Genomic DNA, 26053 nt, shown 5'->3' with positions numbered 1-26053 from the left:
GTGTATTCAGCAGGAACAACTGATACCACCTTCAAGCCAAAAGCAATTGCATGAGGGATCCAGTTTTTATTGGAGTAGTGTTTCTGCAGAGATGCAGTTAACCTTTCCCACCTACCTAAAGTGCAAAGTTATTAACTGCCCAACGAGAGGAATACATACCACTTCAGATTTGGAACCTGCTGTAGCTTCCTCCAGTTTGTACCCATAACCTCAGTATAGGTCTTCTTGCCTTTACCAGCCAGCTAATCGGCAACTCAACACAAGCTTTGCCAGAGAACCAGTTACCATTTTCCATTGATATAGACAAGAAAACAGCCCGGCCCTCTGCTTTGGGCTAAAGACTTATGGCACTCAGAAGTCATTTGTTATCCTAATACTTTTCTAGTTGTGGCCCATTGAGAGCCATATTTCCTCAAGAAATAAACATTTTAATTTTTTTGTGTTTGCCAAGAACTGCACTGCAATATCCAGAAAACTGTAAAATCTGAGGGGTATCTATCAGCTAATTAAGTTCATAATGAACAATGGGTTCCACTTCTCCCAAACACAAGGGTACAACTATTCCTCATAAGATGTATCATGATAATTTAAAATTAATATGGTTCAAAGGCACATGGGGCCACCATCTTGCTAAAGCTAAGCAGGTCTGGCTTTAGTCAGAGTTGAAATGCGTGACCATCTGGGAGCCCTATGTCTAGGGTTCAATGAACACCTTGGGTTCAATGATGGAATAAAGGCAGAATATAAATGAATAAAACCATGTTAATGTAAAATATTTATTGTTGTTGTTGTTGTTGTTGTTATTATTATTATTATTATTATTATTATTATTATTATTATTATTATTACTACTACTACTACTACTACTATATTGATGTCCACGGTGGCAAAATGTCCTTCTGGTATACTTGTGGACAATAGAACTACTTTTTAAGTAGCTGAAAATGTCTTTTGATCTTTGTGGTGTTCTCTCTGTCTGGAAATGCACACTCAATACTGTGACAAAAGTAAAGACATGCAAGATTTCTGGCAGAATGCCTATTAAAATTGTTGGCCCTGGAGCTATTGACACAAAAGGACTCCCCCCACCCCCAGGAACTACCCAGCACAATGATCAAACAAAAGGGAAAAGTAATGAAGCTACAAATATTTGTTAAACAAGACATATGTTAATTAAAAGAAGCTACAACCTTGGATTAGAAATTGTTTCTCCAGGGAGTTTTATTATCCATGAGGAAGAACAGTGTTGCAACTCCTGGGATTCTCAAATTAGCAAAACTACAATCTGTTTTTGTTAGGAAAATTTCCCATGGGATTCTAGATTTTCCACCCCCCACTCCTTCCTTTCCCCTAGTTACTCAAGTGTCATGAAAAATCAGAATAAACCTCATCAGGGGAAAAAATACAGCAGCCAAACACTGTAGGAAGTAGAAAAGGTTGATGGATCATTGCATGGAAGCTCAGATAAGCATTCCAGGCTCCCTTCATTGCACAAAGGGGATCTCATGCAATCAAGAGGTAGTGGGGAAGCACAGCTGGCCTGGTAAGGTCTCACAGCTTCCTGCGGACAACCACACATCAGGGGTCGAAGTCCCAGGGCACCTTATGTGTGTTGACTTTTCCCTAACAGATGCCCACACGTAATGCATGAACATCTGGACATGGCCAGGGGAAGCCATGTAATCTCAGGGGAAAGCCTCACCAATTCTTGATCATGTGAGTGAGTAATGTGTGAAAGGGACATCACTTACGCAGGATTATATAGTAGTAGTAGTAGTAGTAGTAGTAGTAGTAATAATAATAATAATAATATTAATAATAATAATAAATTATTTATACCCCGCCCACCCCAGCCAAAACCGGGCTAACACCAAACATAAAAACAATTGAGTAGAATACAGCTTAAAAACCAAAATTAAAATGCAACATTAAAACATTAAAATGCAGCCTCATTTCAGTGGAACTCAATCAAAAACTTTTTGGGGGATAAAAAGTCAAGTCTTCACCAAGGCTAACTATCCAGACTGGTCCTACTTGGGGCAGAAAAAAGCCAGGGAAGTCCCCAAATAGGAGTTCCAACACAGAAGGAGAAAGGAAAAATGAAAGAGGGGGAGGGAATCAAATTGATTCCAAGCCAAAGGTCAGGCGGAACAACTCTTAATGAGAAGAGAGTACTCTGTGATAAAACTGAAAGGAGTTTCATGTAAATGAGGTTTGAAAAATGAGTTCACTTAAGTCCTTTGTGGGTGCCGCATGAGGGAGGGCACCTCTTCCGTATATTATCTTTATTCCACATGACTTTGCAACAAAGGTTTTGGGAAGTCTCCTCTACTTGTAGATGCTCCTTGTGTGATTTTAAATCCTGCTTGCGCAGGTTTCTAAATTGCAAAATGAGCCCTCATGAATAGAAAAGGCTCCTTGCTGAAGACCACCCTGTAGAGCTCCATGTGGAATCAAGACAGCATGCCAGAGAGGGTGAGGGACTTGGCACTGCACGCTTGCAAGTTTGTTATTCTCAGAAGTGTAGCAAACACCTCAATCTACTATATATTTTGTAAAGCTGTTTGTTTCCTATGCATTTGGATACCTTTTAAGATATCGTAACCAAATGTTGCATGATGGTTCCTGAATCTAGGAGCAGTTTTTCATCTGTGTTTGAGTGCAATTGGATGCCATTTTGACTCAAGATTTTAACCACTGGTCTCAACCACACCCAAACCGCTTTGTTTCTTTCTTCCTTACATCTCCTGATCAATGCAGTGAATGAGACTGCTAGCAGGGGTATAAATAAACAGTAAAGAACAGTAAAGCATGCCACTGCATGTTGCTGCTATGACCTTCTTGGTGGTTTGATTAGCTCAATCCCATAAATGGCTTCCCTTGCCGCTTGTAATATTTCCAGCTGCAAAAAGGATTCCTGGCAGTCTTCTTTTAATTTTTTAAAATTAATTTTCTCAATAAACAATCATTACATTGATTAGGATAGATAGTAGGGGGCTAGTCTCCAATCCGGTTGCCACCACTAGGGGGGTAAGACAGGGCTGTTTGCTTGCCCCTGCTCTGTTTAACTTCTATATTAATTCGCTAGTGGAGCATATGGCAAATGCTGATTTCCATCCACCAAAACTGGCAGGACGAGCCTTAAATGTCCTACTGTATGCGGACGATGCCGCCCTATTAGCTACCTCCCCCATCGGATTAAGGAGGATGCTTCGAGCTCTTCATGAATATGAGACCCAACACGAGCTCCAATTAAATTATGCCAAGACCAAAATAATGGTCTTTGCTGCTCGACCAAAACCTAATTTATGGTCAATTAATGGTATTCCTTTAGAGCAGGTCAGTTGCTTCAAGTACCTGGGTCAGGTTGTAAGATCAAATAGGTCCTTCCTGGCGCACAGAGAATACATAGCCTCAAACGCATCCAAAGCAGCCCTGGTGATTAGAACCCTGTACTCCAAGAAACAGGCACAAACTGTCAATGTTGCCTTACGTCTCTTTAAAATGAAAGTCCTCCCTCTTCTGCTGGTGGGCATTGCCTTGGGCTCACGTAGGGATTTTGAAAAATTGGAATCTATCCAAACCCAATTCCTCAGGGCCATACTCAGGATCCCCCCCTCCGTGGCAGGCGCGATCATGAGATTGGAAACCGGTTGCCAAGCCTTTAGGTATGTGGCCCTGAAAGCAAAGCTATGGCTATGGCTCAAGCTCTGTTTCAGACCGGTGGGTTTGGCCCCCTTGATTCTGAGGGATAACTTTAAATCTCCATGGGAAGGGGAGATAGTGGAGGAAGTGCAGAAGTGTGGGTTGTCCTCCCTTTATATAGAGTCCATGACGTATAGCCACGCAAAGGCGGTGATCGCGCAAAGATTAAGGGATATTGCCAGACAGGAGGACATAGCCCGTGTGAAACCTGGGTTGTTTCTGGGGGAGCAGTTGTATCGGGCTGCTCCAGCTCGCTACCTGGCGGATATCCACTACGTGGAATACCGCAGACTATTTACTGCGGCTAGGCTGAATGTTCTTGACTCGGCGGTCCTGAAGGGAAGATATGGAGGAGTTCCATATGACCAGAGATTATGCCACTGTGCATTGGGTGAGGTAGAATCCACAGAGCACATTTTATTGAGCTGTCCCTTCTACAACGATTTAAGACAGTATCTTATAACTCCATACTTACCCCAGCTCAGTTCCCGACAAAGAGGAAAGCAGACAGCATATCTGCTAAATAAGTCTTCTGGGAAAACAACCATGTCAGTGGCTAAATTTCTTTTCCTGGCACTCAAGTGTCGGAAACGTATAACTGAATGCTTTGATGTGGGTTATCTGTGAGAGGTCTATTTCTGTGGCCCTACCTTACTTATGTATCTCCTATGATGTTATAGTTTATAATTATTGTGCAATGTTTTAATTCTGACTATCGGTCGAATAAAGAAATTGATTGATTGAATCATTACATTAAAAATAAAATAAAATAAAAAAGACACAAAATAAAACAGGGAAACCATCTATATTCACTCTTAATATTACTCCATGTTTCAGGATTCCTCAAATCCCTTGGTTTCCCTCCCCTCCCTCCCCTGGTTCCTTTGTATTATTTTCATTTATGCATGTCAACAAAAAAAAATCTCTATCTCTAATTACATCCTTATTTAAACATTCTCCATAACATTACAAGTGGTTGTTTTTTTAATCCACCTGGCAGTCTTCCTTGATCTCCAGATGTTTGGGACTACAACTTGTATCACCCCTAACCACTGGTTGTGCTGGCTGGGCCTGGTGGAGTCCATAACATTTGGAGGGCACTTGGCTGGGGGATGGTTGGTTCCTAGAGTACTATTTAAGGCCCCAAGTGTTGGCAATACCAGACCTTTACATTTAAGTTTCTCATCATTTTAGGACCTGGGCCCAAATACCTGTGTCCCTACATGCCAGTGGTGGATGTTCCATTAGGAAAAATGGGGCATTGCCCCACCAAGCTCAGCGTACCCTCAGTCAGCCTGCACCTTTCTGCCTTCTTTCAGTTTCCGCTTGCTTAGACACAGTCTTTCTCTTATAAAACACAACAAGGAGGAGGGCAGGACAAAGCTTAATTGGCTCTGCTGGCCATTGGCTCTGGCTGAATCTTTCATTGGCCTTACACCCTGTCAGTCAAAATGGGCACCAGTCACCACCACTGTGACATGCATTTTATTTTAGACAACATTAACAGAACTTTGCACTTACTATAATGATACATGCATTTTGGTGGTCTTATAAAGAACTTACATCAAACAATCTCTTTTTGAGGGATGTCTTCTGTAGATTGCAGTTATCGTAAGGAGATGTGGAGAGGGATTGTAACATTATAACTTGTTTTAATTGGTCTGTCTTGTCCTATTGGAAACTTTATGTGGCTTTCAGTGTTTAAACGGTGGAAACACCAACTGAGTCACACCATATTCTAACACTCTACCATAACACAAGTCTACTTTTATTCATTGTGTATAAGAGAAGGGTGGGTTTGGATAGTGTGTGTGTGTGTGTGTGTGTGTGTGTGTGTGTGTGTGTGTGTTGACCTGGATTGTCCTGCAAATTGGCTTTTATTGAGCATCAATGCACATTTGTAATCTCCTTTCACATGCTCCTTCTTGCAGAAGTGGCATACGGTGAATCCAACCCCATAGCAAAGCTCACAGTGGCATGATCAGTTCCTATGCAATATGGAAACATTATCCAGTTCCATTGTAGTTTAAACCACACTGAAGGATCCCATAATTTTTAAACTGCAGGATAGGGTTTTCTGAAAGTCACCTGGGTATTAGCCACGCCACTCCCTTTGAAATTAATATTAAAGCATTAAGTATAAATCCCAACCGGAGGCATCTTCTGAAAATAAAGGCTTATATAAAGTGTCCCAGATGGAGTGTTGCTGATTAAATGAGTTTCTCTGTTCAAACATATAACATTGGGACCAAAATATGGAGTCATTTGCTAACTCAAAAGCTTTAGGACTACTTAGGACCTTTTAAACTAAAACCAGTGATCTTGCCTCAGTCTGCATCTATTAACATGGAAAGCATATTTCCTAATTGTTGCTGGTACGATGGTGATTAGTTATACAGTGGTACCTTGGGTTAAGTACTTAATTCGTTCCGGAGGTCCGTTCTTAAAATGAAACTGTTCTTAACCTTGAAGCACCACTTTAGCTAATGGGGCCTCCTGCTGCCGCCACGCTGCTGGAGCACAATTTCTGTTCTCATCCTGAAACAAAGTTCTTAACCCAAGGTAATATTCTGGGTTAGCGGAGTCTGTAACCTGAAGCGTATGTAATCTGAAGCATATGTAACCCGAGGTACCACTGTACCACACAATGCTTTACAGAGAAATATGAGCAAAACATAGGTCACTATTCTGGTTATATTTCAGTCTATGGTCTGAAGCAGTAATGCTTCTGACCACAAGTTGTTGGAAAGGACAGCACTCTTTTCCTTGGCTCTTACTTGAGGGTTTCCCACAGGCTTCTGGGTTGCCACTGTGAGAACAAAATGCTAGCCTAGATGGACCATTTGCCTGACACATCAGGCTCTTCCTATATGGAAAGTGGTCAAGGCTCCAACTCTCCCTAAATACTGGGGCTGTTTCTATATTCTGGTGCCTAAGGTAAATTACAGCTCATAGTTATTGCTTTCTGGGAATGTTATTTATTTTTATTGTGTTTATATCCCACCTTACATCATGGAACCCTGAGGGTTCCCATGAGGTCATCCATCCAGGCCTTGACCAGACACAGGCCTCCTTATCTTCAGCTAGGTGGTGGCCTCATGAACTTTCATTTTTGTCAGCATCGTTATCTAGCATTGCAATTCTCCAGGTTTCCTTTCTTCCTCATGCTCCAATCTGCCAATCTGGCTGGCACATTTACACCATGCCAACTGCCACCTTGCCTCTTTCCCTTTCCATCATGGTTTGTGGGAATGACTCAACTGGAAGCAGGTCAGGGAAGCAACACAGCTCTACCACACTATCTACTGCTGAATAGATTCATCTTGTCTGTAGTTCATGTGTAGGACTGTGTGCTGTGCATGCAGTACAGCCCAAGCTGGTTTGATATTTTGGACAGTAGTCTAAAATTAGCTATCTGCACCAGTGGGCATGTAACAATTTGAGTACCAGTCTAAGACTGGAGAGACCCAGGGTTGAAATCTACTTATCCATGAAGTTCAATGGATGCTCTTAGACCAGGAACAATCTCTCAGGGTTGGTATAATGTGAGGATGATTTCCATTCAGCTAGAGAACTACAAAACCAGCGCTGCTAATTCAAAAGACTTGGGACTACTTTGTGAACTAAAGGCTCTGATCTTACCTTTTTTAAAACAAGTCTGCTTTGATGGAAGCTAATAACATTCCTTCTACACTCTCTTCTACAAAGCAACATACATTCACCCAGGCTGGGGACCATAAACACGGTTTCAAGAAACAGTTATTTCACCATCATTCTAACCCTCCAAGGTGGTGGCCCCCAAAGCTGCAAGAGGCAATAAAAACATATGCAGGAGATGGAATAAAGTTTTGTGCAACTGTGGGGAGGCCTTCAGGCAGTGATCTTTGCTATTAGATATGTGAGTTACAAGCATGCCCTCCCCTCTGTGCAATGCTTGTTGGAATGAAAAGGGAGAGAGGAAGAGGTCAAGGTAGCAAGCCATGAATAAATACAGTCTTGAGTATGTAGTTTTTGATGTTGCTTCAAGTTGAGAGCAGACATACACGAAACACAAGCTACATATGCATTTTCCAGTAAATGAGTGAAAGACAAGGGAACAGAACACCTTTTAGTTATGTCTATTCATAAAGGCCAGAGGTTAGTTATGTCTCAATGGAGCGAGTGCTAGGAGTGAGTTACAAATACCCTTTATTACTACAGAAGGGATGTATACGGTTCAATATAAAGGAATGAGGCATTTTTCTAAAACAGGGTTGTTATAATTCAGACATTTTTCTCTCTCCAGTGAGGGGTCCTTCTAAGGCTTTGAAAAAGCTTATTTCTTGTTGGGTTCAATCCTTTAGATATGATGATAGTTGCTTTGTGCCTTTGTGTAACATCAGTATCAGCAAAAACAGTGCCCAGCATTATCCTGAGGGGGAAAAATGCAGCCTTATAAGCTTCTGCCTTATCTTTCATACACAGATTTCACAGTGGCACAACTCTGACGCCTTTTGCACAGCGTGCTTCTCCAAGTACAGAATTCAGTTCCTGGGTTTATCTTCGCTTCCTGTCTAATCGTCTCCTTGTTTTGACACAATGCCACTAAAATATCTCTTGAAAGCTAATTTAGATTAAAAGTAATCCTCCAAACATCATTGTCACGACACTCCAGGAGAATCAAGCTGAATTGACAAGAGAAATGGATACAATATTCTTCATGTTTTGCTAGAGGAGCTAGAGGAAGAGAAGGGAAATATTGTTGCATGAAACATTGACAGGGAAGCTGGAAGCAGAGATTTGTGTTCATATCCACAGGTAAAACCTACAGACCAATTAAATGGTGATATTTGGACTCCAACTCTTTAGACACCAATTGGATTGATATCCAAATGCTGCATATGAACACAAACAAGCTTCTACTGCAATTCAGTTATTCCCTGTGAAGCACAGAAGCACCAAAATATAAGATGTCAAAAGGGGGCAGGCAAATCCTCCAAGTGATGCTGAAATTAAAAGCAAATCATCATCATTTTGCAGCAGATTATTATTTTACAAAGAAATATGATCAGCAGACATCTGCATTTCACCTTCTCAGCAGCAAGAAGATATTATCCCACTTAATGTAGCATAGTACACATAGAGGGGAGATGGGGAATCTGTGGCCTTCTGGTAGTTGTTACACCAATCCCCAGCAGCTGCGGCCAACAACACTTGGAAGCCCACACTGGAGGCTAACACTGACTTAGGTTAGGCTGTGTTCCATGTAGTTGTCAGGGACTGGGCAGAGGAGGAATGGTGGGGACCGCCTCCCCATCCTGACCCTTCCAGGACGGAGGAAGAGAAAGACAGTATAGATTTACAACAGGGGTTTGAGGGAGGTATCAGCTCAGAGGCAGATGAGAGGGAAAGCTGGGAAATCATGGGAGAGCCGCAACAACACCCGGCTGATACGTTGTCATGAGAAAGCCTTCCAGACCCTCCATCTCCCAGAACTTGGCAAGCCTTACAAGTAGGAGAGCAAAGAGCTCAAAGACAGAGGGCACATAGCAGCACCCATAGAAGTGATGAATGAGGAAGTGGGAGAGATGGGGGGGGTGGAGATTCACTCGGGACAACTCCATTATCCAAGAGGCTGGGTTCTATAGCCTCTCTCTGTAAAGACTGAAATAAAAAAAGATGGTAAGAAACTTTTCCTTGTCTTTATACTTTCCTGGGCAATCAGCTGGGAGCTGCTGATAGCATCCTGGCATTAGTATTGTTACAAGGCAACCTACTCTCTGAGCAGTGAGAGACTCAGAGGTTCCAGAGCTTACCCGGGTAACGGTTTCCTCAAAATGAAGGCCAGCAGAGTCTGTGGTGTCTTAATGATATACCTATATACAAACGGAGCATAGAATGGAGGGGCTCACAGCACTAATACTCCCATAGATTTTGTTTCCTCTTTAGGTTTCCAGAGAAGCTCGCCAAGTTCAGTTTAGGCTCAGCACAGAGCAAAACATGTCTACCCCTCTGCAGCTTCTAGCTTTCTGCCTTTTCAGCTCTCTCTCACACAGCTTTCTAGCCCAGCCCACCTTTGGTCTAATGTTCTCCATCACATAGCTATAGCTATTGCAAGCAACTCATTCTCTGAAGTGGCCAGCTATGGTAAGAAAAGAAACTGGTCTGACCAGTTTGGCAACTTCCTCTCAGGTTCTAGATTCTAACCGTCACTACATACAGAATACCATCCATTGGGAGGGACCCAGGGCAGCAGCACCCCCCCCCAAAAAAAATCCCCTCTCATATCACTATATTTGGACATACTGTATTAAGATAAATGTTTTTACTTCCAACATAAATTTGTCAATTTGTCTCTCCACGCCTTTATTTTGGGGATGGTGGCTTCACACAGAACCTCTTCACCCCAAATGGCTTTTTCGCTTCAATGGAGTGGTGAGCATCAGATGCACAAAAGGGCTCATTGCAGGATGCTTAGGATTTCAGATGAGAGTTGTTGCCTGCTACCTGGCACTAGGTGGTATAATATTTGCTTTGCGATAGCCAGCAAATAAAAACTCAGCATGCACAGGATTTATTTTCAAGCAAAGGGCTTCAAATCAGAGTACTAATCCCACTTACAGTTAGTGTGGCCAATTTAGTTTTTTCCAGGTACTCTGGTGGCTAAAACTTGAGAGGCGAATTTATTTATGTCCTGCCTTTATTTCTGAACGGGGATACAGCAAAGCGAAATAAAACAAACCGAATGATTTTCCTGCACAGGAATTAATGCATGTTTGGCACCTAAAACTGAAACAGAATATCTAAATATTAGCAGCGGCAGTCATACATACAAAAGAATTATGAGAGTATTTTGAACATGCAGGGCTTATCCACACTTACCTTTCCTCTGCTCTTTCTAGGCAGAGACTGTACTTTAAATCTCGGCTTTCCCTGTGAAAATCTACTCTTTAGCACTCAATCAGAGAAAATGTTAATCTGCAGAAAACCCAAACTGATCTTTCCTCTGACTGAGCTGTAAAGAGCAGGATAAGTGTGGATAAGCCCTGACTTATTTTTTAAGTTGTGAGTTAAGGGTAGAAATCTAACTTGAATGTTAAGAAGGCAAGAAAACTTCACTGATACCCACATAGCTAATCCCAATTATAGAATGTCATTACAGACATACTGGCTCAGAAAAGAAATTCAATGGAAACACCAATAAGATCAACTGAAATTCCAAAGTACTAATTCATGTCAGATTACTCCGTAGCTCTCTATCCTTTCCATGTCTTGCTGTCATTTTCTCTCTTCCCCCTTCCACATACACAATTTAATATTTTCTATCATTTTTCTTTACCTCACTAGTCCTTTGTTCTTGAGCATCCTATTTTTTCTGACCTCTGAGGGTCAGAAAACCATGTTCTTTATATTATATCTATTCTTTTTTTTTAAAAAAAAAATATTAATTTAGTTTTTCCTCAACTCACTTCCTCTTTGATTTGGCATGTTCCTTCCTTTTTATCTTTCAGTCAGCAGTTTCAGTATCCCTCCTATTGACTCCAGCCACAGCAGAAGAGGGAGAGCATTGTTGTATAATCAAAGAGTGTTTTCCACGTCCTGTGATTCTGACCTTATTGACTCTTTAAATCTTTTTTTTTTGCGGACCTAAAATCTTCAGTTAAATAGAACTGCAGGATCATCCCCCTCCATTCATGCACACCAGACAAAAAATAAAAAACACCTGAGCACAAAGTAAGTTAAATAACTTTAAAGCTAAAGGGAAGAAAGCAGAGCAGACCATCACTGGGACCAAAAAAAAAAAAAAAAGGTTGCATATATCTGGGGGCATAAGTTAATTGCAAGTTGTGTCCCACATTCACCTGGCTTCCAATTACTTTCTTGCTTTTTGTGACCTCAGTATTTTCTGCATTTTCTGCATTTATTTCAATATGTTTTCACTTCCAACCTGATTATAGAAAGCGGCCATTCTGCTTAGAAAAAAACTGCAGGTGATTTGGCTATATAGAAGAAACCCAGCAATTTCACCAGGGCACCTTTTCATAAAACTGGCTACAACAAAGATCAGATTGACCCTTCATGCAACAGGACACAAAATTACATCCTTTCATGGATGCCTCTTTGGAGAGTCCCACTGCAGTCACTACAACAGGTGGGTGTTACAACCCCAGCTTCAAAGAGCAACAGGGAGAGAAGAAGAGGGGCTTCTGTGTGGTCCTACAGCTCAGACTGTGTTAGATAACAGAGCCCCAGAGCCAAGATTGGATGTGCAAGTCTGGCAACCCTCTGAGCTGGACCCCCCCCCATCATCAGACCCTTCTTATATAATGGGTTGTGTTTGCCAGTGGCCTCTTGATCACACCGTCCATTGTGCCTGTGAGTTTGGACCCACTAGGCAATGGAGGGTTGGCATAAGATGGATATGGGTATGCCAAAAGTTTTGTTATGATACCAGCTTCCATCATGGATTCACAATAGGACAAGTACAACTTGCTACTCTGCCCAAAACATCAGAAAAGTCTAAATCAGGGGTAACCTACGTACTACTCCCCAGATGTTGATTGACTAACAGTCTCATCATTCATGGGCTTTGCCTGTATTGACAGGGGCTAATGGGAGCTTGAGACCAGCAGTATCTTGAGGGCACCACTTTGGCTGGCCATGGTTTATAGAATGCAATGCTCAATAACACCTAGTCTGCTGCAAAAGAAGCAGCGGGTTTCAATGTCCAGATAATGGTTTGCTCTATAACATTTGCCCATAGGCTTTTTTCTCCTCTTATCTTTCACTGGCTCATTTTAATTGCTGCGGCTGAGTGAAAAGAATAAAACAAGCAAAAAAAACCCCCTGAAAACAGAAGCAAACAAAGGCAGAATTTGTCAATAAAAAGCTAACCGTTTCAGGCATTTCTTAGGTCCCCAGTTTCCTGTAAGTTGTTGGGTTTCACAAGCTCCTTTCCAAGCTTTCCGTAATACATAATTATTGCACAAATCCACACAGTTAAAAAGAACAACCCCAAACTCTCCGGCAATCTAAGGAAACTATGAGTATAATAATACATCAAACATTTAGCGCCATTTTAAATATGAATTGTAACCTATGTTGCAAGCCATTTTATTGTTACCATTTATTATTTATTAAATTTGTACACTGTCCTTCATCTGAAGATCACAGGGCAGTTCACAGCATAAGAATACAAAATGAGAATACAAAATAAATAAGAACAAAAACAAAAATACAAACCAATAACACCCCTTGCACAAATACAATTAAAAGTATATAAAATGTTAATCAGCCAAAGGCCTCTTTAAAAAGAAACATTTTTGTCGGGTGCCTAAAGACATGTAACAAGAGCACCAGGTGAGCCTCCTCAAACATAATTCTGGAAATGGCCATCCGAGTACATCCAAGCTACAAAGTGGTGTCATCTGCCCCTAACTCGGGCAGCCACTCCAGAGGAATAAGGTAAAGGTAAAGGGACCCCTGACCATTAAGTCCAGTCATGGCCAACTCTGGGGTTGCGGCACTCATCTCGCTTTATTGGCCGAGGGAGCCAGAGTACAGCTTCCAGGTCATGTGGCCAGCATGACTAAGCTGCTTCTGGCAAACCAGAGCAGTGCAGGGAAACACCGTTTACCTTCCCGCCAGAGAAGTACCTATTTATCTACTTTGCACTTTGACATGCTTTCGAACTGCTAGGTGGGCAGGAGCAGGGACTGAGCAATAGGAGCTCACCCCATCGCGGGGATTCGAACCGCTGACCTTCTGATCAGCAAGCCCTAGGCTCTGTGGTTTAGACCACAGCACCACCCGCATCCCCAGAGGAATACCATGCTATCAAAAGCCACTGAGAACTCAGGAAGTAATAACAAGGAGAAATTGTCTCTGCCTCTTTCTTTTGCCTCTCTGCATGGTGACAAAGGTCACCATACAGGGTGATCAAACCAATTTCTGTGCCAAACCAGGCCTAAACCCCAATTTAAATGGATCTAGAAAATCATTTTCCTTCAAGAGCACCTGGATTTGCCATAGCCAGAAACTACAAACACCTGTCTATACATGCAGCTGAAGTTAGCAGTGTCCATGGGGGAAGATTTTAAATGTATACAATTACACTCATAGGCCTTATTGCTGTCTCAGTTTAGCACAAGTCTAATCTGTATTCCCATTTCCTAGTTCATGGCTACATGAAGCCACATGCCCATTGAGAGGATATTAACATATGGACGGTGTGAGTTGTGGAATGTAGGCAGCTGGCTTTGTAGTCATCAGGTGATGGCCGTACAAAACTATGAAAAATGTGGGGGGGGGGGGACAAAAGTTTGTCATCATAAAAAGAAATAAAGATCTATATTGAAACTTCCATAATAACTTACAAGTGTGGAGCTAGTCAAGCAATGTTGTGAGCAAAATCCAGAACGAAATGCATCTGAAAGGAGTCACAGAGCTATTTTGTGTGTTATTTTGAACCCTAATGTGCCATTAGTGGTTTGTTTCCACAATTATGAAAACTGTGTCACCTCAGATCATAATTCTCTGTCATGGTTCTTGTAAAAAATTTCCCACAACAACTTATATTATTCCAATTTCACTGATGATTTATGTGTCCTGCTCTTACTGAAGTGGGTGAGCTCCCTTCTCAGAACAAAAGTGCAAAAGGCAGGTGGCCCTTAAATACTGCAGGACTCTCAAAAACATGGAACAGAAGGAAACTAACAGCAACCATTGGTTTCTGATAGAAGGAATAACAAATTAAAGTGCCAGAACTGTATAGCTGCCTCAGTTATTGCTCTTGGCAGTGCTTTCTGATTCACTGCTGTCATCTTTTTTACAAATAGGAGTAAATGCATTGGCAAAATGTAATCATAAAGCATTTAGGGCATTCATAAGTACACAGGTAGCTGAACAATTTGCTCCCTTTCAGTGTAAAAACAATGCAGTGGTTATGTATTAGCTTTCAGACATGAAGTGAAAATCAATAGTACACACGAACATTTCATTTTGCTAGTATCTGGGGCTATGCAATTTTCTGATTTGGTTTCTCTACAGGAGGAGCCCACACAGGTTAGGAACCAAGAGTGCAGTCTGGCACTGTTAAAATCAATGGACTTTTTTTGCCATGGATCTATTCATTAGAGAGAGAGGGAGGGAAGGAGGGAGAGACCAGTACAATATGGAGAAAATTGTTCTCCTCTCATAACAGTAGAACATGTAGACATCCAATGAAGCTGAGTGTTGGAAGATTCAGGACAGATTAAAGAAAGTACTTGTACATGCAGTACAGTTAAACTATGGAATTCACTCCCACAAGAGGCTGTGATGGCCTCCTAGATGGCTTTAAAAGAGGATTAGATAAATTCATGGAGGACAAAGCCGTCAATGGCTACAAGCTATGATAGCTATGCTCTGCCTCCTGCTATGTTTGAATCCTGGGATGACTTGAATATACCTGATTTGATTTGGATCCAGGATTCAGCCAGAGCAGTTCCACAGCTCTAACTGCATTCTTCCCTGTGAACTAGCACAATGTTGTGTCATCTGCTGTAGCCTTTGCCCACATGGTGTCCTCCAGATGTTTTGGACGATGACTCCCACCAGCTCCAGCCAGCATAGCAACATGCTTCCGTGATGCCACCAATATGCAATCATATCCAATCTGCAAATATCTGTGCTGGGATAGAGGACTGCATTCTAAGAACACAAAACGTTCTGGTGTAGCCAACCTGTTGTTTCATAAGTGTTGCCGTCAGGAGGGTAGTTTAGAAGAGGAAAGACTTTTCAATCGGTGAAACTTATTAACAGCAGAGTTAAAATATGTTACTGCAGAGGATAATTCGTTCATGGGTGCTATCTTCCAAATTACCAAGGCATGAAATAAATTTAAGCATTTAAAAAGTATGTTAATGAAAGTAATTCCCTATACATCTATTTGCAAAATCTAATGTATACAGCACTATATATCTATGGTATATACAGATCTGGATCCATTTATCTGTCATAGAGTTTAACTCTTTTCAGAACTGGATACTGCGTTTGAAAAGAGATCATGTAAGCAGGTTCAAGACCTGCTCTCCCCTAAATAAACAAATAAAGTGGTGCATGACTTTAGCCATCTTCAGACTTTGAAGGGAAGCATTGCCGGATGACAGTCTAATAATCTGGCAGATCCATGTTCTAGATCCAAAGCCATTATCTTGAGGCTTGAGCTGTTGTTAATTATGGGGTGCATTTAAAATACCATTGTGCAAAATGTTAGTCCAATGGGACATTACATGTGCACTAGGTAAAGGGTAAAGGGACCCCTGACCATTAGGTCCAGTCGTGACCGACTCTGGGGTTGTGGCACTCATCTCACTTTATTGGCCGAGGGAGCCGGCGTACAGCTTCTGGGTCATGTGGCCAGCATGACTAAACTGCTTCTGGCAAACCAGAGCAGCACACGGAAACGCCATTTACCTTCCCGCCGGAGCAGTACCTATTTATCTACTTGCACTTTGACGTACTTTCGAACTGCTAGGTTGGCAGGAGCAGGGACCGAGCAACTGGAGCTCACCCCATTGCGGGGATTCGAACCGCCGACCTTCTGATCGGCAAGTCCTAGGCTCTGTGGTTTAACCCACAGCACCACCCATGTCCCACACATGTGCACTAGATTCCATGTCCCACACATGTGCACTAGATTCCAGTTATTTATTTTTTTCACAAAAAATAAATAAATACTGAATTAGGGGGGAATCAATAAGTATCCATTTTAATCTAGTAAACCAATGTGTTTAATTTTTGTCAATGTTTGCCCAGACAATTTAACCAATGAGTGTTTTTGCTTTACTCAAGCAAACATACAAGTTTGTATGTTCAAGAAATGTCTAGAATGAAATAAAAGTTTCCATTTAAATCATGAGCAGCCTAAGAAGAAGCATCAATTGCTCCCACATATGCCTCAGCTTTAATTCTCAATCAATACGCCATTAACTAAAATTCTGATGAGCTCGTGTGAGGCAGCCTGTGAATGTTGTGATTCAGACAAGAACATGATAGACGCATCACTTCAACATCCCTCCCCAAAAAATTGTGTCTGGAGACTGTGGTAAAATAATTCCCTTATTAGACACTAGGCCTGTCAGTCACAAAACTGAACAGACACACCAGCTTGCTCCACCCGCCCTTTAAGGTATGGCATGCTCCTTATAGGACAAGCTTGGGGAACAATTTTTGCAGACACACTGCCTGCAGTTCTGTTTGTTTCTGAAACTCCAGGAGAACCCAGATTTGCTTCTAAGTGATTTTGAAAGAGTTACTCATCTCAGCAATCTCTCAAATCCCTGTGAATTAGCCTGATTTGGCTCAGGACTCACCTGAATCTCAAACACACCCCTACTTATCAGCTTGTCTTAGATTTTCAGAGGAGGCTCCAAAAGGACAAATAAGGACAGGGTGAAAGGGAACTTTTATACATCCCACTAGAAGGGTGTCTTTTTGGGTAGAGGGATCCATGTGGCCTTGGAGGGAAATGTTCAGTGTGAAAAGAATGAAGAATCCCCCCCCCATCCCTGCTGACTGTCAATTTCTTCCTTCATACGATCACCAACGAAACAATCAATAGTCTGCAAGCTAAAAAGGTCAGTATCAATATTAAAACCCCAGGCCGTCTTGTTCTGATGGTTTTGACATTTGCTCTAAGTATGTCTAAATGAACCTCTCTGCTGAGCATCACAAAAATACCTTTCCATGCCTCCATGTCTGAACAATAGCTGATGTCCTTATGGATTCTTCTGAAAGGGAAGTAGTTGATGTGATTAAGATATACTGTTTTTTATGAGAGTCATCATACCAGTTCTATTGCTTGGCAGCAATGTGTGGCTGTACCCTTATTTATACAACAGCAGGATGCTAAATTGGAGGGAGATATTATACCACTTGAAAATCTCATCTGAGGGAATATCCCCATTGCAAGAAGAAAGTTGACTTCTGTTGGCTTTTTTAAAAAACCAAGGACATCACCTAAAATTCATTTCTACCCCTGCTTACAGAAGGGCTGCCTAGTTTTTCTTACCTCCTGCATTCCACCTACTAGAGGAACATGTATGTTTGCCTAAGGTTGTAGGCAGAACTGAGAAACAGGTTGTTTTGTAGAGCTTGAGGACCAGCCATTATACGTTTTCTGCTTGGCTATAACCTGAAATCTGCAAAGCACCTGTGAAGGCCTCATTTGAATGTCTGCCAGTCCTTTGCATACTCAATATTAAGCCTCTTACTAAATGCAGAGATGGATGACATGAGCTTGTGATTCTCAGAAACTGGAATCAGGGGCATGTTGCCTCCACCAAAGGAGATAGTAGCCATGGACAGCCTTATTCTCCATGAATTTTCTACTTGTCTCTTAAAGCCAGGCAAGTTGGTGGCTATCACTACTTCTTGTAGGAGTGACTACCATAGGTAATGAAGCTCCATGTCAAAAAGTACTTTATTTTATCTGTCATTAATCTTCCAACATTCAGCTTCATTGGATGTTGCTGAGGGAGAAAAGTTTTTCTCTGCTCACTTTCTCCACAACACACACTATTTTATACACTTCATATCTCTTCTTACTCACCTTTTCTCTGAACTGAAACACCCCAAACATTATAAGCTTTCCTCATTGGGGAGTTTTCCATGCCCTTCATCATTTTGGTTGCAATGAAGGTGACTTGTAGGAATGTAGGAAGCTGTCTTACAACTAGTCAGACCATTGGTTCATTTAGGACAGTACTGTCTACAATGATTGGCAGTGCTACTAGGCTTACAGACAGACTCCCAGCGCTACCTTGAGATGCCAGGGATTAAACTGGGCACCTTTCACATGCAAAGCATGTAACTAAGTTACTGCAACTGAGTTACAACCCTTCCCTGTAGAAGACATGGGTAGTTTAAAGGAAGGTTGAGGTCTCCTAGCAGATCTCAAAGCAATCTGCAGTAGTTCATCAAGTACCTATTGACTCCCAATTGTTTAACAACAGCAATGACAAGGCTCCCCTCCCACCATAAATCAAGGCTGTCAAAATGAGAAAAAACAAAAATGGATTGCTGTGTGAGAAGACTCTTGTACTGAGCACATGTGCAAAATAGGCTCATCATGTTGCACGTGACTCAGTGGATCTTGGGGTTCAAGTAAGAAAAAAACATATTAAATCCTGCACACTTAAAAGCCGGCCAACCCTGACCTAAGAGATGTAACAGTAAGGGCCAGAATGAATGATCCATTTTCAGTCACCTTAAAGCCTTAGGAATATCCAGTGGGATTTTGTTTAATTTATTTTCTTTAAATAGTTTGCCACAGTGCTTTTGGAAGCCCCTTCCTATTCAATATAATTTGCAATGTGACATGTGGAACTTCTGTTAGAACATAGGCCCAAAGTCCACTCAGACTTGTGAAACTATGGCTGCTTACACACCATACATTTAAAGCGTTGTTTTCCCCCAGTGAATCCTGGGAACTATAGTTTGTCCCTCAATGGCAAATTCCCAACATCCTTAACAAGCTATAGTTCTCAGGGTTCTTTCTTGGGGGGGGGGCGTACTTGAATTGTATGATGAATAGCCTGGGTATGCTCTTCAACCTCAGCCACAAGATATGCCCATGTTTTCTCTCCAGCTGGGTGCGTGAACACATATAAACACACATAATGATTATTTATTTCTTTATTCCATCTCTACACCTTTTTTTTTAGAGGCTTCTTTTCCTTGCTCCTTTCTTCCTGTTACAAAATGAACTCCATTTATTATGAAGATGTGCTGATAGGCTTGTCTTTTACAACTTGCAATGACTCAGTGCTCTTCCTTAGTAAAGTACTCACCTATGAATACAACATCTGCACCCATAGTAAAATAACCAGTTTGTCCTGCGTCCAAACAAAAACAAAGTACTTCAGAGAGACCTGCCTCCAGCACATAAACAATTTTCATTGTCAATATTTTAAGTGTTGTATTAACAAATCTTCTTAGCTCAGACTACTGAATGATAAGTGAACCAGAGAAAGCAGCAGCCTGGCTAAAAGTAGCCATGTAGCATATTATGAAAACTACATGGGTTAGTTAATCTTGTCAAAGGGCTACAGAATTAAACTGACTAATGATTCTTCATGTAATCCTGTATTTGAATTAATGTATAGATTTGAAGATGTTTCAATTACAAAAGTGTGGTAATGCATTAAACACCTTAATCACATTAAGCATTATTCTAAAATATAAATATATATTTTTGCTTGTATATTCTCATTTCAAAGTTGGCAGAGATCAAATTCATTCATGAAACACCGATGAGAGAGGGCAAGATGTGTTTACCTTCTGCTTTAAAAAGTTCAATTTATTTCAGTAGGAAAGTAAAGCATGTGAATAGTAGCTCCTATTGAAATCAATCTACACATATTTATATTTCAAATAACTGCATGGAGGCCTAGAAAACAGCCATCATGGGAGTAGTCATGTCCAGCTTCATTGGACATCCATACATTCTAGTGTTATGAGAGAGGGAGAACAACTTCCCTCTAAAAACTTTCTCTGTGTCTTACAAATTTGTATAAACTCATGCCGCCTCTTATTAACCTTTTATCCCTTTTTTATAATAATTTTTATTAGTTTTCAATTACAACAATCCAATAATAGCCTCATTATAACAATGCCAAATTATAATATAATTAATAATACCAATCATTGAGATGCCAAATTATACAATTTAGGTGGCGCCCTGCATACTAGAATTGATGGTTTGATGATTTACTTTATTTTTGCTTTCCAAAATCCTTATTAACCTTTTCTCTAAATGGAAAAGCCACAGATGCTGTATCCTTCTTCTCATAGGGGAGCTGTTTCATCCCTTTGTTATTTCTCCTTGATCCTTTCTGAACCCTTTCTAGCTCTACAATATCCGTTTTGAGGTGAGACTATGAATGAAAGCAAGTGCTGATCCTTATGCACCAAAAGGACATTACCCATGCCCAAAATACATATATCAGCATGCTCAAATGTAAATAATAATAATAATAATAATAATAATAATAATAATAATAATAATAATAATAATAATAATAATAATAATGTTTAAGGGGCCAAAAAGTGGTCATAGAATGCTGAATGCATGTTGTTTAGGGCAGGGAAGATGACTGCAGTATCCTCGAGGAAGTTATGGTGGACTGACCGGGACCTTGAACATGAACATTCCACACAGTAATAACAAAAAGGCAGGATTCTTTATTTCTTCAACTTCACTTTATTTTCAAAAACACATATAGCGCAACTGTAATTACTGCCCATGTACATTTCTATGCAACTGAATGTTAATTAAGTTAAGTTACGAGGCAGTCGTCTAGATAAAAAAGACCTGTTAAATGATCTGTCAGTTACCATAAATATTTTAATTTAAACATCTCTCTTTAATCTGGAGACATAGTGATAGAGCTTAAGAAGTTATTTTGTACATGTTACTATAGGAGAATACAGACAACAATAAATGATTATTAGTTGAGAGGTTTCAGCGTCTGGCCCTGAACAACTAAAGTTATTTGCACTTAATTCCCATTAGCATTAATGAGGCATGTTAGTCATGCTGAAGTCAAGTTCTGTTGATTCCAATGGGATTTCAGCCCAGCTAACTTCTATTGGATTGGGGCCTGTGTCTCACCTAACTTGGTACATTGCCACCATCACAGCAGTCGAGGATCCTCTGTCACTTTATGAGAACAGATCGTTCATGAAAAGCCTAACACACTAATTTATTTTTTACGAAATTAAGTTGCAGAATAAATCTCCCCTATCCCATTCCTGAAAAACTCATTCCCTTGACCCAAAACTCTGTGGTGTATATATGACCACTTGGAATACACCAGAGTTGTTGGACAAGGATGATTATGTAGAAGTGAGTCCCAGACAAAGTTTACTTTCACATTGTGTGTTAGAAGGGCAGAGTCTAGTGACTTAATCACCACTCAGGCATACTGAAATCAGAATGCAAAATTACATGCCAAGTCTGCAACCTTAAGCATTAGGAGTAAGCCCTGGTAAATTCATTGTTGCATGGCCTATTCGGATAGATGTTTGGTGATAGCTCAATATCACCATGAAAGCATGGGTTACCCATGTTCCCTTTGATCACTGTTCCCAGTTTTCCAGGTTTTGCACAAAGGCAAGAATTACACATCTCTTGGATATGGGTACAAACAACCTTCTCTTCCTCTTTTACTGAGACCTGGTTGCAGGGGATGAGGAAGAACAAGTCCTTTATTCCTCCTCTGTTGCTACTTTCATGAAAAGTACAAATCCGGTATTACCGGATTCCAAACAATGTACTGAGAGACAACGGTTGTGAAGTAGATGCAGATACCCTTCTTCCTACTATTTTTTTAGTCTTGTCTCACACTCTTCCCAGAGGAGCACACCTTGGCAATATCTGGTTGCAGGTTAGGTTGTTTATTTGCATAACTTGGCTGCTCCCTATTCTATAAGTAATGAACAAATACAAAAACTAGGCTTCCTCAACCTCAGCCCTCCAAATGTTTTTGGCCTACAATACCCATCATCCCTGACCACTGGTCCTGGGAGTTGTAGGCCAAAAACATCTGGAGGGCTGAGGTTGAGGAAGCCTGACAAAGACTCACAAGAAAGATAGAGAAGGGATGACAATGTTAAATTGGTTGACCCAACCAACAAGAACATTTTAACACATGCCAGAACAACAACAAAAAAGTAGATGTAGGGAGGGAAGAGAAACATCATGGAAGCAGGGTGGGAATCAACTTTTACATTAAGTTTGAATTAATTTGATGTTAATTTGTTTGAAAAGCAATAAAAAGTAATTGGCAAAAAAATGAGATGTAGAAAAGTATGCATGTGAAAGTTTGTCCTATTTCTTTCAGTGGGAATGGGGAACTTGTGGCCCTCCAGACATTTTGACTCAAAATACCATTAGACTCAACTGTCAGGGATGGTGGGAGCTGTATACTACATTTCCAGAGCCACAGGTTCCCTGCCCCTCATTGCACTATGCACTGAAGAAAGTCCCAATGTCTATCACCCTGCACCTCCCCAAATCAAGAACGTATTAACTCTAAAAATTGCAAAGAAGGGTGCATGGGAAGTAAAAATCGGCCCTTAAGTGTAGGTGAAATTCACTCAGTCAAATAAGTCCTCAAAGTTAATTATCACAATGTGAGGGCAAGAAGAACTAGCAAACTACAGCTTGTACAACATGAAAGACCTGAATTTATAAACATAAACTGCAGGAATACACCAGACAACAAATTAATGAGAGATATTAAACTGTTCTTAATATTTGAGATTTGAGAATTACATTGCAAATCGCAAAAAATAAAAAATAAAATGTTCAGAAGCGTTAATAAATTACTACAAATCTATGATAGCTGGCCAGTAATTTATGTGTTTCCATTAAGAAATGATAGTTTAGAAAGTTCAATAATAAAGCATTTAATATCGTGTCAAACAATGCAGCCACATTTTTTTAAAAAAGGCAGTCAACCAAAAATTCTAAATGAAAAATCTCTTCATAACATCCTGACCGTAGCCTGAAGAATTCAGAAAAAGGTTTTCCTTGTCAAGCTATTATTATTAGATTTATTAACCAACCTTCACCTTAAGGTTCTGGGGTGGATTACAACAACATAAGCAATACAAATTAAAACCAAACCATAATTTTTAGAAAGGTTTTATCAAGTGTCTTTTTCCAGCCATTTTGAAAACAAACAAACCTCCCAATTAGAACGCAATGAATATAGCTTCTGTTTAGGCATTCTAAATATTTCTATTTTGTTGTTGTCTAAAAGCAGGCTTCTCACACAGGTGTTCCATCTGGCAGCCATGTACTGTAGCCGACCAGTTTTTTTTTTAACAGATGGCATACATACTGCTTGAAGCCTGGGTCTAACATTTTGACAGGCCTGGTCTAAAATATCAGTTCAGGAGCTAACGAAATTCATTCTTGTCTATGTCTTCATGCCCAGGACCTTGATATCGGATACATTTTGTTGGACGTTTGCAGTAACAATAAGCAATATACCAAATAAAGGGTCCCAGGTCTTATTTCGTCCTGTGGCAGTGTAAAACCTATTCATTTACTCTTCAGTTGAATAATATGGAGGAAAGAAGCAGCTGATCTGTAAAATGTGCATCAGCTTCAGAGAGATGGAAGACCAATTTTTCAGAAGCAAACAATGGGTAAAGGTGCTCATAAGGAACTACTGCAACTCAAAGTTGTGGAAGCTCCTAAATATTGTTTTGTGCATAACAAAGTCCCAGGTATATTGTATATGGAGTTTGTGGTTCATCAAATAATTCCCCTTCCCCCTTCTATGGCTAGGCCTAACCCTACGTTTGTCAGCTTTGCTCTGCACACAGGGCAGGGAAGCTCTTTCAAAGGTTATAACATGTATAATGTGATGTCCACACTGGTCTTTTATATGGTCAAGTGAGCAAGGTTATCATCACCAGAGATGTTATAATGCATTGGCAGTGGGTTCTATGTAAAATACTGAGAAACAATACTTCACGGAAAACTGGTGTACAAACAGATGATGTACAAATGTATACTGTATAACCCATAGGGTAGCTGCTTTTCCTGATTTAGATTTCAGTTCATCGCCACCAAAGTCTATTTGGTTTTTATTATTATTAAATGCCTCTGAACTGTCCTACAGGAACTTTGCTATTAGGCTGAACGGACTAAATTATTTCTATCAGTAAGTTTAGAACATATGAAAATCAGCTATAATTTTTATTTTTATGACAAGGAGTTCTCTAACTTGGAAGCTCTTATGCCACCAGAACTTGGCCCCATAAGAAGATACCACTTATCTACCTCATCCTAATGTTTCTCCAGGGCATTATATATTACTAATTTGTTCTCAGGAAAGCAAGGACAGTTTTCAGCTATGTAGACAACAGCAACGTCTCCCCTATTGCTGTTTCCGAGTCCTGACTGTGAGTGGAACTGATTCCAGTATCAGAGTCTGTATCATTTATGTCTAGACTAGTCACTTTGTGAAGGAGATCAGTCCCTGTAAAACTCTTGGTGGAAATTTCACTGTCCTTTGCTTGCTCCTCATTAGGTGGGTGCCTGATTTCACTTTTGGCCTTAGCATGCAAAGCATTAAGCTCTTCCACAATCAGTTCATACTCCTTTTCCTTCTTTTGAAGCATCAGGTCCCTATATTTTAACTCCTGCTGGATGCAGTTTAGTTGAGAATGGATCCTTAAGGCATCTTTCATGCTTTTCTCCAATTCGTTCTTGACACTTCCTACATCGGAACTCTCCATTTCCTCCTTAGGCGGTTCCTCTGTCCTCATGTCTCCGTTTCTTCCAATGTCATTAACCTCTCGTTCAATTTCAGCAGAGAGCTTTTCAATAAGCTCTTTGTGGTGCTTTAGTCCTTCTTCCACTTGTAACAACCCCTCTCCTTTGCCCGAGCTTTCTGGCATCTGCTGGTTGCTGTGAGGCATGTCTGTTTCTTCTTCAGCATCACTGGATGTCGCCATTAAATAAGACTCCTGCACATAATTTCCTCCATCACCTTCAAGCTGATCTAGGTGAAATTTGGCTTCACACTGTTCGATTTCTAGATCCAGTTCCTTCATTCTGTTGATTTGCTGGTGAATGGTGTGGTCCTGAGAAAGGATCAAGTGGATGAGAGTCTCTATGTTGTCCCTCTCTTGCAGGACTCCTTCTTGTTTAAGTTTGGCCAGCTTCCGGAAGGTTTTCCTAACAATCCTCTTTTGCTTGTCCACTGGCAACATCTTCATGTAATTGGCCGGGCTCAGGTCCCAGGGTTTTTCAAGATTTGGTACGAGCTTGGCTTCAGCTGTCCTCCACAATGGAAACGGGGGGAAGGCATCTGCCTTGACCAAGACAAAGTGCAAATTAGGCTGCTCTTCCCCCCAGGCTTTCCAGAGTCTCAGCATTTTAGTGAGAGGTGGAAGGACCCTCTCAGAACCTCTCCATTTTTCTATGATGCAGTAATCCTTGGGCTGTCCAAAAAGAAACTTCTTTTCTGCATAGGTGGCTTGATGTTCCTCAAGCAGAGCTTCAATTACTTGAGTGCAAGTTGTGCGCTTTGTCAATCCGCTAACAATTTTCTCTTCCTGACAAACCCAGACCACAATTTCTCGCTCTGTAGAACCCATCTCTTTTTCTGGTGACCTGGAATTAAAGAAAGCAAATATTATACAAAGCACTTGCTATCTCTGAAGCTTTGAACATGATACGTATTTGAGGTGTTTAAACTGTGGGTAGATTTCAACCTTTTAAAACCATCATGGAGGGTGGGGGTGAGGAAATTCACAAGTTCAAAGAGGTTATGGCTGTGATCTGCATGCTCATTAAAGCTAC

At 40.8% G+C, this 26053-nt stretch overlaps 1 protein-coding gene across 4 annotated transcripts in view; it reads right to left on the bottom strand.

Moving 5' to 3' along the window:
- Positions 1–20909: 20909 nt before the first annotated feature.
- The window catches only part of RASSF9 (Ras association domain family member 9), a 38062-nt gene continuing 32918 nt past the window's right edge, over positions 20910–26053 (bottom strand). For 2 of the 4 annotated variants that reach the window (XR_014516534.1, XR_014516535.1), the window contains exons 2-3: positions 21905–25864; positions 20910–21858 (exon numbers count right to left, since the gene is read on the bottom strand). Coding sequence is in view for 2 of the 4 variants with exons in the window: in XM_083463104.1 (XP_083319230.1) it covers positions 24598–25864 (1267 nt within the window). In the remaining 2 variants the exon portion in view is untranslated. Of the gene's footprint in view, positions 25865–26053 lie in introns of all 4 variants that reach the window. The other 2 variants (XM_083463104.1, XM_083463105.1) reach the window with 1 other exon arrangement.

The sequence above is a fragment of the Podarcis liolepis genome (genome assembly GCF_965112155.1).
Source record: "Podarcis liolepis genome assembly, chromosome: 10".
Taxonomy (NCBI): domain Eukaryota; kingdom Metazoa; phylum Chordata; class Lepidosauria; order Squamata; family Lacertidae; genus Podarcis; species Podarcis liolepis.
Note: the sequence above shows the minus strand (reverse complement) of the source record. Positions and strands in the feature narration are given on the sequence as shown.